The sequence below is a fragment of the Mus caroli genome, unplaced genomic scaffold (genome assembly GCF_978045245.1).
Source record: "Mus caroli unplaced genomic scaffold, Mus_caroli_1 scaffold_13, whole genome shotgun sequence".
Classification (NCBI taxonomy): domain Eukaryota; kingdom Metazoa; phylum Chordata; class Mammalia; order Rodentia; family Muridae; genus Mus; species Mus caroli.
The window spans coordinates 100,980,485-100,993,250 of NW_028227268.1; the positions used below are offsets into that span (position 1 = coordinate 100,980,485).

At 41.5% G+C, this 12,766-nt stretch overlaps 1 protein-coding gene and 1 long non-coding RNA gene across 2 annotated transcripts in view; one reads left to right on the forward strand and one right to left on the reverse strand.

The window, feature by feature from the left end:
* Positions 1–4,937: 4,937 nt before the first annotated feature.
* The window catches only part of Tmem17 (transmembrane protein 17), an 8,003-nt gene continuing 174 nt past the window's right edge, over positions 4,938–12,766 (reverse strand). Inside the window, exons 1-4 of the mRNA XM_021178217.3 lie at positions 11,788–12,766; positions 7,279–7,382; positions 7,049–7,162; positions 4,938–5,790 (exon numbers count right to left, since the gene is read on the reverse strand). The exon at positions 11,788–12,766 is cut by the window's right edge and continues 174 nt beyond it. Coding sequence (XP_021033876.1) covers positions 5,512–5,790; positions 7,049–7,162; positions 7,279–7,382; positions 11,788–11,887 — 597 coding nt within the window. The 5' untranslated portion in view covers positions 11,888–12,766 and the 3' untranslated portion in view covers positions 4,938–5,511. The remainder of the gene's footprint in view (positions 5,791–7,048; positions 7,163–7,278; positions 7,383–11,787) is intronic.
* LOC147001582 (uncharacterized) overlaps positions 11,261–12,766 on the forward strand; it is a 9,528-nt gene continuing 8,022 nt past the window's right edge. The window contains exon 1 of the long non-coding RNA XR_015044804.1: positions 11,261–11,837. This is a non-coding gene — a long non-coding RNA (uncharacterized LOC147001582). The remainder of the gene's footprint in view (positions 11,838–12,766) is intronic.

Here is a 12,766-nt window from a genome sequence, read left to right on the forward strand (position 1 = left end):
GAAGAGCCCATGAAGCTATATCATTGGAAAGTTTTGCCTCAAGGAAGCCTTGCATTATGTAAAAAAATTGTTTCTGCTTCAATACAAGAAGTTAGGACTTTGTTTTATTTATTTATTTATTTTTTTTTTTTTTGGTTTTTCGAGACAGGGTTTCTCTGTGTAGCCCTGGCTGTCCTGGCACTCACTTCGTAGACCAGGCTGGCCTTGAACTCAGAAATCCGCCTGCCTCTGCCTCCCGAGTGGAAGTTAGGACTTTGAATCTTTCCATGTATATTATTCTTTGTATGGGTGGTATTTTATTATCTGATACCTCTGAAGGACCTTTACTACAAATCTTTGCTCTTCTTATACAACAAGCTTTAAAAATGTGGAGTAGTTGTTGCTCCAGAAAAGATTCAAAGGCAATATCTTTTTTCAATATTTGGGGCCTCAGTTATATCCTAAACAAATTGTGGCACAGAAAATTCAAATAAGAAAAGATACTTTTTATTAAAATTACTTTAAATGATTTTTAAAAGCTGTTAAAAATATTAATTGGCTCAGGCTTCATCTTAAGCTCACCACAGGAAAACTTAAATCACTGTTTGATATTCTCAAGGGGGATGCAAATCCTAATTCCCCTGCACAATTAACTGATGGGGGACTAATAGTTTTGTAGAAAGTAGAGGAAGCTATTAGTTAACAACAGATACATTATATAGACTATAATCAATTGTTGGCTGTTTGCATTATTACTACTCTTGTGCCCACAGAAATTCTTTGGCAAAAAGGACCATTAATGTGGATTCATATTTTTTTTGTCTCCACATAAAGTGTTAACACCTTATTATGAAGCTGTTGCTGTGCTGGTACAGAATTGTAGGAAAGAATCTTGAAAGTATTTTGGAAAGAACCTGATGAAATGTTTATTCCTTATTCCAAATAGCAATTAAATTGGTTATTGAAGAATACTGATATTTGGCCTATTGCATGTGCAAATTTTTCAGGAAAAATTGACAAGTTGTTATAATTTGCCTCTATAAATACTTTTGTATTTCCTGTAAATTTATGCATGTAGCCGATAAAGAATACATTACTGTATGTTTAAACAGTTCATCTAATGGGAGAGAAACATACTTGATTGAATCCCATGTTCATTCTCCTGAGTTTCCCTCTACTTCAGCACAAATAATCGAATTATGTGTTGTAGCCACTGTTTTTTAAATGTTGAAAAATCAAAAAAAAAAAAAATCAAGCTTTTAATTTTTATACTGATAGCCAATGTATAGCTCATGGTTTACAATTACTTGAAGTTGTTCCTTTTTAGATACTGCTAATTCTCAAATTTTGCAATTACTTATGCAAATACAACTCAATTTAAGAGAACCTATGGTTCCTTAACTTTAGAGGACATTTAAGAGCTCATACTGAATTTCCTGGACAGATTCCTTAGGGCAATGCCACAGCATATTTATATACCAGGCAGGTTATAGGCCTTACACAGGAATAATTGGTCATACAATCTCTTTCTTTATATTATCAAAATAGTAATAGCTTGAGACAATAATTTAGTATTTTTAGAGAATGTGTACATCAAATGGTAAAGACTTGTCCTGAATGTCTTCAATTTCTACCTGTACTATATAATGGTGTTAATCCTCAAGGACTTATACTTAATCAATTATGGCAAATGGATGATACACATATTTCTGATTTTAGAAAATTAAAATATGTGCATGTGACTTGACACCTTTTCAGGCTTTCTAGTTGCAACTGCTTTAACAGGAGAAGCAACTAAAAACGTGATTAGTCATTGTCTGCATTATTTTTCTATGCTTGGTGTTCCAAATCAGATTAAAACAGATAATGGAACTGGCTATTACAGTCAAGCATTTAAGATGTTTTGTAGACAAGTTAACATTACCCATATTCCTGGAATTCCTTATTATCCTAAAGGACAAGGTATTGTGGAACAGGCCCATGGAACTTTAAGACAATTATCTTCATAAAATAAAAAGGGGGGAATTATATCCCCATACACCACATTATTTAAATCATGCTTATTATTTTTAAAAGTTTAAAATTTGGATGCCAAGGAACTCTCTGTTGAGGGTCTGTGGCATCCTACAAGTAGACATATTTATGCCTAGGTGAAATCTACCTACTGGCACATGGCATGATTCTGGTCAGGTTATTTAATACGGGAAAGAGTGCATGTTTGTGTTTTTCCACAGGATGCTGCAGGAGTGTGCCAGCTGCCAGAGTGATTGGTATGACATGCTGATGCTGGGACAAAGAATGATGCTGACCTGTAAGCTTGCTGAGTGTCCTGACAATGGTGACGGGAAAGCTGTATTGGACATATGTTCTTGACACACCTTTGCTTGCCTATATCCCAGACTGGACAAGCTGCCTTGCTTCAAGCTTTTAGACCTTGAGGGATGGAGAACATGGAGACTGTGGAGACTGACTTAGAAAAATTAACCAAAAGGAAACGTTATAATGACTGTTCTCTTTCCTTTACTGTGACCAGTTATTCTGACTCAATCATGGACTGGTCCAGAAATCAATCCAATATTGGATAAAAGGAAATGACAGTCTTCTTTTGGAAGGCTGGTTCTGGACATTTTCAGAGACATATTTGGAAGCTAGTTGCAGTTCTTTATGAAGTTACATTTGCAGTGGATAAAATTGGACAGGGTCTGGGTTTCAAACAAGTATTAGTGCATGTGTTTAAGCTCCTAATCTTTTATTCCTTCAACAGGGAGGACTATGGACAGCCCTCCATGAAGAACATTACTTTTACATTGATCATTCAGGAATAGTAAAGGATTCTATGACTAACGTTTGAGAAGGACTAGCCAAAAGGACAGAATCAGAGATGGTTTGAATTCTGATTCTCCAGTTCCCCATGGCTTCTTTCTTTCTTTCTTTCTTTCTTTCTTTCTTTCTTTCTTCTTTCTTTCTTTCTTTCTTTTTTTCTCTCTCTCTTTCTCTCTCTCTCTCTCTCTCTCTCTCTCTCTCTCTCTCTCTCTCTCTCTCTCTCTCTCTCTTTTTCTGAGACAGGGCTTCTCTGTATAGTCCTGGCTATCCTGGAACTCACTTTGTAGACCAGGCTGGCCTCGAACTCAGAAATCAACCTGCCTCTGCCTCCCGAGTGCTGGGATTAAAGGCATGCACCACCACCGCCCGGCTTCCCCATGGCTTACAACTTCAATTTCTATACTGCTTGGACCATTAATTATAATCTTGTTGCTTTTAACTTTTGAACCTTGTATCTTAAATAGATTGGGGTTGCCTTCACACAGGATCACTTTCAGCAAGCTTAGCTATTCACCATGGCAGTTGTTCATCACTATGAAGAAACACATTGAGTGCATATTCATATGTCCTTCGTTGCTTTGGTCTGAATGGGAAAGAGCGTGCTTTTGAAGGCCAGTAGTCAGGGACAGGTAAGTGTTCTTGAGCTCCTATCAGCCTAAGACAAAGACATACATCAAAAAGCTATGTCTGTTCTTCCTGATGGGTAAGAAGGAGCAATATAGATACCGACCTAAGACAGGCATGGTCGCTTAGCCACTCTATACCCTAGATGGGATTATGGAAAACAAGTAAATCTTGTGCCCCAGTGTTTAAAAAACAAAAACGGGGGAATTGTGCCCTACCCCCAGCTTTGAGCATGGAAAATAGACCTTAAATGCTCACCACAGTTAGACCTTAATGACCCAGACAGAGTCTTCTGCTTTGCAGCACCTGTAATTTCCTACAGGAGTAGACTGCCTGCTGAGCTTGCTTTGCAACACAATCCAGCGGAAACAAAGCATGGGTCTGTGGGTTCTCCCTATATAAATGCAGTACTAAATATTAAACTTTGAGCCTTGATCAGAAATTTTGTCTTGGCTTCATCCTTCTGTCACATCCCATCCTTTTTCATTTCCAGCCCCACCTGTCAGGTAACCCAGTTAATCCATGGCTGCTGGATGGCTATATCTTGCCTTGAGGATTACAGTTAAGTGGCTAGATGAATCTCACAAGAAACTTTGAACTTTTAACATTGTTGAGACTGCTATAGACTATGGGGACTTTGGAAGTTGAACTAAATGTACTTTCTTATTATGCTATATCTAGGTATAGCCCCATAGACTCATGTGTTTGAACAAACCTATGGGGGCCAGGGAGTGGAATGTGATGGTTTGTATGTGCTTGGCCCATGGAGTGGCACTATTTGGAGGTGTGACCTTGTTGGAGTAAGTGTGTCACTGTGGGTGTAGGCTTTAAAATCCTCATCTTAGCTGCCTTGAAGCCAATATTCTGCTAGTAGCCTTCAGATGAAGATGTAGAACTCTCAGCTCCTCCTGCACCATGCCTGCCTTGATGTTACCATGTTCCCACCTTGATGATAACGGACTGAACCTCTAAAGGTGTAAGCCAGCCCCAATTAAATGTTGTCCTTATAAGAGTTTCCTTGTTCATGGTGTCTGTTCACAGCAGTAAAACCCTAACTAACTGTTTTCAATCCAAATTTCATATATGAATCTAATAGCTATTTAGCAGTTTGTTAGTGACCATGAATGAGTTAGTGATGAGATCAGGAATTAATGTGCCTACCATTGCCTGCTTGCTATATACCAGGCTTTCTCATGTTACAACTCCAATTAAAACAAGCTCATGGGTCTAGAGAGGTGGCTCAGCTATTAAGAACGCTGGCTGTTTTTCCAGAGAATTCAACTTTAATTCATAGCCCCACATGGTGGCTTACAACTTTCTGTGACTCTAGTCCCAGAGGATCTGACACCCTCTTCTGGCCTTTATGGGCATCAGGCATGCATGTGGTACACCATACATATATACATACATACATGCAGGCAAAATACCCATACCCATAACACAAAAACTAGAAAAAACCCAAACAATCCCATAAACCTAATAGTTCAAAAGAACTACACAGACAAGCATGACATGTTGTGGATATTTTAATACCAATAGCTTATGTTTTATGGCTTTCTATTAATTCTTTTCTTCATACCATATATTTTTCATGTTTTCCCCTTTCCCAACTCCATCTCATCTTTTTACTCTCTAATAATAAGACAGAAATGCCAAAACCAAAGCAAAATAAAACAAAAAGTCCACAAGAATACCACGGAGTTCATTTTATATTAGCTGACTCCCCCTGGGCTAGGACATGTCCTGGAGGGTGTTGTCACACTTGGTGAGATTCCACTGGACAAAGCAATTTCGTCTGAAGTGCCATACATTTCTTGTCACAGATTATAATCAGAAATATTATAAAAAAGGTGGTTTGAAACTGCCAACAGACTCATCCAACATCAGGAATATCCCCTCAGCTGCAGGGTTGATATGAGTGAGCCTTGGCATTGCCTCCATGGGGATTTCAGAGCTGGAGGACACACCCCAGCACGTGTGTCCCCTTTCTCAGGCCCAACTCAGATGTCCTGTCACTCTCTCACTTCCTGGTCCTCTTGTATCATCTTTCTGTCATTCACCACTCAGCATATGGTCAGCAGGTGGTCAGAGCTCTTCCGTGCATTGTCTTACCCTCCTTACAGCTGCACTGCTTGAAGACAGCTGATCAAAGTCCTGGAGGTGGAAACGGGCTGCCAGCTGGTTGACCATTTTCTTCAGGGTCAGAAATGCTGAGATGACTTGGAAAGTAAGAAAGATGGTGAAGATGATATGTATTGCTTTCTCCAGGGGCAGATTCCTTAGGCCATCATTAAGGAGCAAGAAAAGGATTAAAGGCAACTGCAGTAGAAGGCTCAGAAGCCAAAAGCCAGCTAGCTCAGGAACCTGCAGTGACACACATCGAGAGTTGTAAGATCAGTAGAATACAGTTTTGGTTTTGTTATACAGTCAGACAGATACTTAGCAATACAAAGAAGCTCTATTATAGGCTCTGTGAGTCGTTCAGGAGCATGCCATAGTCCTTGTACTCAGAGAAATCTACTGTCTAGATGAGAAAACCAATGTAATGTAAAGCAACTACCACCACTGAATGATGAACCACTACATTTAAAGGTCCAGACCAACTACCACAGAAGTCAAATGAAAAGTAGGCTTCAAGCTGTACCCAATGGGAGCTCTCCTACCTGGAAGCTTGGGCATGACTCGGAATCAACACAGCAACCTAGCATGGATGGTTGGCTTAAGAAATACCAAGAAAATCAATAAGATGTTCTGGGTGGGGCCTGTTATGAAGGGCCTAGCAAACCACAGGAATTATTTAACCACTTTAGAAACTGTAAACACTTAGGCAGGATGATGATTCAGAAAACACAGACCAGCCACTGAATGACCACTATTATAGCTATATACATGCATAGAATGCCCATCATGGCAATCTTATTCACCCCATTACCCTCTGTACTGGCTATTTTTGTGTCAACTTGACACAGCTGAGTTATCACAGAGAAAGGAGCTTCAGTTGAGGAAATGCCTCCATGAGATCCAACTGTAAGGCATTTTCTCAATTAGTGATCAAGGGGGAAAGGCCCCTGTGGGTGGGACCATCCCTGGGCTGGTAGTCTTGGGTTCTATAAGAGAGTAGGCTGAGCAAGCCAGAGGAGGCAAGCCAGTAAAGAACATCCCTCCATGGTCTCTGTATCAGCTCCTGCTCCCTGACCTGTCTGAGTTCCAGTCCCGATTTCTTTTGGTGATGAACAGCAGTGTGGAAGTGTAAGCCGAATAAACCCTTTCCTCCCCAACTTGCTTCTTGGTCATGATGTTTGTGCAGGAATAGAAACCCTGACTAAGACACCCTCCCTGTGTCTCCCACTCTTGTTCCCACTCCTCTACAGTTGACCAAAGATTTCATTAAGTTTAGATACTTCATAAGATCATTGCACTTCATCTCAGAAACATGTCAAGTGTTATTTTCCTTGTCTAGTATATGAAGAAACCAGAGCTCCAAAGATCAGACAGTGACTTAAGTCTTCACGTTGGAGTTGCCCTTTAGACCCAGACTGGTGCCACTTCACACCGGCCATTGCATTACTTGTAAAAAACCTTAACCCTCTATTGTAGCCCTGCAGGGAAGGGAGGAACCCACCTTCTCCTGAAGGTTACCCATGCAGCCCAGGTATAACCGGATCGCTTCAATCAAGGTTATGAGGATGACGACAGTAATCACAATAAATTTGTAGTAATCAGGCAAGATGGAATACTAAAGAGAAAAGGCAAAACATCCTTGTAAAATCTTCCATTGAGTGACATGGGTCTAGGGTGAAAGGGGTTTTGAGAAAGGGTCAGAAGAGAGCAGTGGGCGTGATGGAGACTCACCTTCAGGTGCAGCATCACAATGCAGCTCACCCACCACAGTGGGAAAAAGTAAGAGTTAAAATAAAGTGACATCTGCAAGGCCAGGCTGGAGACCATTTCATTATCTGCAGGGACAACAGGAAGGGACATCGGTCATAATCTTGTCCAGTGCCCTAGAAGCCTTCACATTCCTGAGCATTTACACTGGTTCAATAAAATCTCAGGTCTATGTATCTATGAATAGTATGAAGTATGTTTATCTGAATACCTTGTACTTCAAACATTAGTTACTTGGATGTAGGTTTCATATAAGCTCTTCAATTATTTGTCTCTACAGTCTGCTGATATTTTTGCACACAGGTGGTGTGGATTAAATGTGGACCATGCCTTTCTTAAAGCATTTGGGAGACAGTGGATCACTGTGGTTTGGGACCAGCTTGGGCTACATAGTAAAAAAAAAAAAAAGGAAGGAAGGACTATCATCTGGGTCTGGGATGATCGTATACTTTTGTAATCCACACACTCAGAGGCCAAGGCAGGGAAAGAGTGATTTTGAGCCTAGTCAAAGCTACATATGTGACCTGTTTTAAAAAAAAAAAAATCCAAAAGAGAAATGCAAATATGAAATTTTATTCAACAAATGATTAACACTGCCTCCTTTGTAGGGTTTCTATAATAAGCTATAAAATGAATGAATAAAAACAAATCTCTTATAGGCTAGCTCTTATATAATACTCTAAAAAAGAATTTCCCTTTCAGCAAATCCCAATCCTATAAATTCCTTAATGTTCAATCTAGTGCCATTCCTTACATCCTTCCTTGATTATGTTTCCCCACTCCAGTAGAAATCTTTCCCTTCTACGTATTTGCCTCTCTGAACTGTGTAAAAGAAGTGCTGGTTAGGGTTGGAGAGATGGTTCAGTGGTCAAGAACGCTAGCTGCTCTTGCAGAAGACTGGGTTCAGTTCCCAGCACCTACATAGTGGGTCATGACCACTCTAACTCCAGTTCCAGGAGATCTGGTGCCCTCTTCTGGCCTCTGTGGGCACTAGGCATACATGTAATGTACACACACACACACACACACACACACACACACACACACAGAGAAACACATTCATACACACAAAATAAAAAAATAAAAGACTCAAATTCTTTTCCTCTAAGATGCAGTGTGATGTACGTGAGCTTTAGAAGCTCATGATTTACATGAGCTGTGATGGTTTGAATGAAAAGAGCTCCTAGAGGGCTGGAGAGATGTCTCAGTGGTTAGGAGCACTGACTGCTCTTCCAGAGGTCTTGAGTTCAATTCCCAGCAACCACATGGTGGCTCACAACCATCTGTAACAGGATCTGATACACTCTTCCGGTGTGTGTCTGAAGACAGCTACAGTGTGCTCATATAAATAAAAATAAATAAATAAATAAAATTTAAAAAATATAAATACATATAAATATTTCAAAAATATTAAAAATTTATATATATGAAAAAAGAAAAGAAAATAGCTCCTAGGGAGTGGTACTATTAGGAGGTGTGGCCTTGTAGGAGGAAGTGTGTCACTGGAGTTGGGCTTTAAGGGTTTCAGATGCTCAAGCCAGATCCACTATCACTCCCTTTCCTGTTGCCTGCTGATCTGGATGCAGAACTCTCAGCTGCTTTTCCAGCACCACATCTGCCATGATGATAATGGACTAAACCTCTGAACTGTGAGCCAGCCCGAATTAAATGTTTTCCTTTACAAGAGTTCCTGTGGTCATGGTATGTCTTCATAGCAATAGAAACCCTAAGTAAGACAGGAGACAAGAAATTCCAGGAGCCAGAGTTGGGATGCATTATTACATCTTTCTGGGGATTCACCTAATCATCTCTGGAATGATGACCCCTCACTGTCACTGAGGCTGTTGTGAGGGTCTCCACTCTTACCACTGTGCCTGGCACACCTAGTTGGCACTCAACAAACAATGCCCTTTCCTTATATACGTAGACAATGAAGTCTTGGTGTAAGCAGATTTCACTTTCATTTCCTGTTCAAAATCTTGCTTTCTACAGTGAATACCAAACATGCATAAGCAGAAAGAACACATTTTCAAAGGCATGTCATTGTACATGTAGCCATTTGTGACACACATGTTCCATTTTCCAGACTGATTACCCAACATCTTCTGCTTCTGTATAAGGGAAAAGGTCCTTCAACAAGAATTAAAAAAAAAAAAAAAAGGTTTATTTATTATTATATGTAAGTGCACTGTAGCTGTCTTCAGACACTACTATCTAAAGAGGGTGTCAGATCTCATTACGGGTGGTTGTGAGCCACCAGGTGTTGCTGGGATTTGAACTCAGGATCTTTGGAAGAGCAGTCAGTGCTCTTACCCGCTGAGCCATCTCACCAACCCCCTCAACAAGAATTTGGTTATAAAAATTGAACCCTAAAAAATACATTATAAATTTAACTACATTCTTATTTTAAATTGGTTGTTCTAAATATAAGAATTTAGAAGTTACAAATTCCTTTGAGACTGTTTTTGTTTTTCTCTGCATATTTTTTTTTTAATTGACATTTAATATTTCTAAAACAATCATGGGGTTGGAGGCTGGGAAGATGGCTCAGCGGTTAAGAGCACTGATTGCTCTTCCAGAGGTCCTGGGCTTAATTCTAGCACCCACATGGCAGCTCACAACTGTCTGTAACACAAGCATACATGCAGTCATACAAGCATAAACACCAAAGCACATAAAATAAAAATAAATAAATTAATGAAAAACACATGGTCTCTAGAAGCAAATTAAGTTTTAAGAGCAAGGCTGACTATTGTGGTCTGCTTTTTCTTGCTTTGACTTCTTAAATTATCCCAAATATAGGAATGATTTTTTTTTTCCCAAGTCAGGGTTCTTTGTAAAGGCCTGGCTCTCCTGGAACTCGATCTGAAGACCAGGATGGCCTCTGCCCCTGCGTGCTGGGAGTACAGGCATGCACTACTACCTCTGGGCTAGGAATTTTTAAAATTTGTTAGCTCTAAGGAAAATCCACTAGGATTTTTTTCATTATTATTATTTTACTTTTGGCAACAGTACAATTCTTGATCCATTGTGGGTGTGATCTTACAGTCAGATTCACCAAGAAGAAAACAGGAAAGTCATTACACACTAGCTAAGCTGATACTTTTAGAACCGTTAGAGCAGAAACTGTAGTCTTTTTGTTGTTGTTGTTTTGCAAAGAGACTGAAGCAGGAATATTTCAAGATCAAAGCCAGTCTGGACTACATAGAAAATTTCAGGATAGCCCAGGTACTTCTTGATTGCACTGTAACCAAATAAATTTTGTTGTTGTTTGTTTTAAAAGCTGTGGGGATATAACTTGAGAAGAGTGGCTGTTTAGAATGTCAGGGTTTTGATTTTATGTAGGCTCATGTCCATACTTCAACACATCAAATTTATACAATTGAAAAATCAGACCAAATGAAAAGGAACCACAGGCATAAGGTGTGAGTTCATTAAATTTTATGAAAGTTCCAGTTAAGTTCTGTAATGAGATAAAATTAAAGTATTATATAATTGGTCAGACAAATTTTACTGACCAATTAATTGCCTTTCTTGGCAGAGACAGTGAACTTAAACAGCTTTTCTCACGTTTGAATGTCTGGGAAGACAATATTTTCTGACACATAAAAACCATAAGAAATTCCAGGGTCGATGTCTTTACCTATTTCTATTGCTGTCCACACCATCGCGACTATCTAGACTGCTGAGGCTCTAGAGAACTTCAGAACAAATCTCACCCCCCGACACACACACTTTTTTTTTTTTAGTCTTGACTCCAGAGACTTTGTATTATTCGATTTTAGTGCACCGTACGGCTCACACTTTGAATCAGAAACACGAAATCCTAATTTTACAGGCTTTTCTCCATATAGCCTAAATTACACGAATGACCAAGGTGACAACATGCAATGATGGCAAGTGGTTTTGCTTTTCAATGCCCTATTTAAGAAATAAAAATAAAAATAAGAAAACCAAGCCATCGAAAGGATTTCCACTTCCTTGATTTCAAAGGTGACAACCATGTATGCTGTCCTCCTGATTGAGGAGGCAGAAGCTGGAGGTAACTCTCTGGTATTTCGTTTTTAGATTTCGGGAGGAGAGTTTTTCATACAGGGAGAAAGAAGGAACATGCAGAGGAAGGCCTTGTCAGTTTGGCAGCTGCCAGTCCTGCTCTGCTAGGAGGGGTTTGGACACAGCCCGGTTTTGTGTGAGCCCGCGGCTGTCACGCAGGGGACGCAGCGGGGACCCGCGTGGGGAAGAAGGCGTTCCTGCTCCGCATCCTGATCCGCTCGGCGACCGCGCCACCGGGTGCAGTAGCTGCGGCAGCGGAAGCTCGCGGTCTCCCGGGTCCGCCGCAGGACCGGGGTTCCTCCCGGGGCACAGAGCCCTGGCTGAAGCCGGAGCAGCCATCTTTCACCCGGGCACGGCCTGTGCGGCCTCCGGCCCGCGAGCCACACCCCCGCGTGGGCCTGCGCCCTCGCCGCCACTCACCGGCCGCCTCACTGGACTCTGGCCCGGTCCGGCTGGAGTCGCCGAACACGGTGAGACTGAGGTTGCTCAGGCGCTGACGAACAGGGTCCGGCAGCTCCATGCCTGGCCTGCCGGCTGGCCCCTCACACACCGGCTAGTCGGCGGGCACGGCGGCGCGTGGCGGTTCCCTTGGCAACCGGGCTGTGCAGGCCGCTAGGGACCTGGTACCTGGGCTTCCCCGCGCTACAGAATCCTCTAGAGGCTTCCCCTCGGAGAGGCGAGCCGGGGCCACGGGCCCGCAGCCTAACATGGCCTAGTGCTGCTGAAAATGGCGGGTTCCTCCGTCTTGCTTTAAAGCCGGTCGTCTTAAGATGATCTCAAGTAATAAGCCATTCGGACCTGGGCTGAGCCAAAAGGAGCTCTCACACCATAGCAATTCCTCTGCAAAATTGGTGCACCATTTCTGGAGGGAAATGGAAAACGAACATAGATATTTAAAAAATGCCCTTGACGTTCTTTATTATTATTATATATTTTCTTTATATACATTTCAAATGCTATCCTGAAAGTTCCCTATACCCTCCCTCCACCCTGCTCCCCTACCTACCCACTTCCACTTCTTGGCCCTGGCATTCCCCTGTACTGGGGCATATAAAGTTTGCAATACCAAGGGGCCTCTCTTCCCAATGATGGCCAACTAGGCCATCTTCTGCTACATATGCAGCTAGAGATACGAGCTCTGGGGGTACTGGTTAGTTCATATTGTTGTTCCACCTATAGGGTTGCAGACCCCTTCAGCTCCTTGGGTGCTTTCTCTAGCTTCTTCATTGGGGGCTCTGTGTTCCATTTTATAGATGACTGTGGGCATCCACTTCTGTATTTGCCAGGCACTGGCATAGCCTCATATGAGACAGCTATAACAGGGTCCCTTCAGCAAAATCTTTTTGGCATATGCAATAGTGTCTGGGTTTGGTGGCTGATTATGGGATGGATCCCTGGG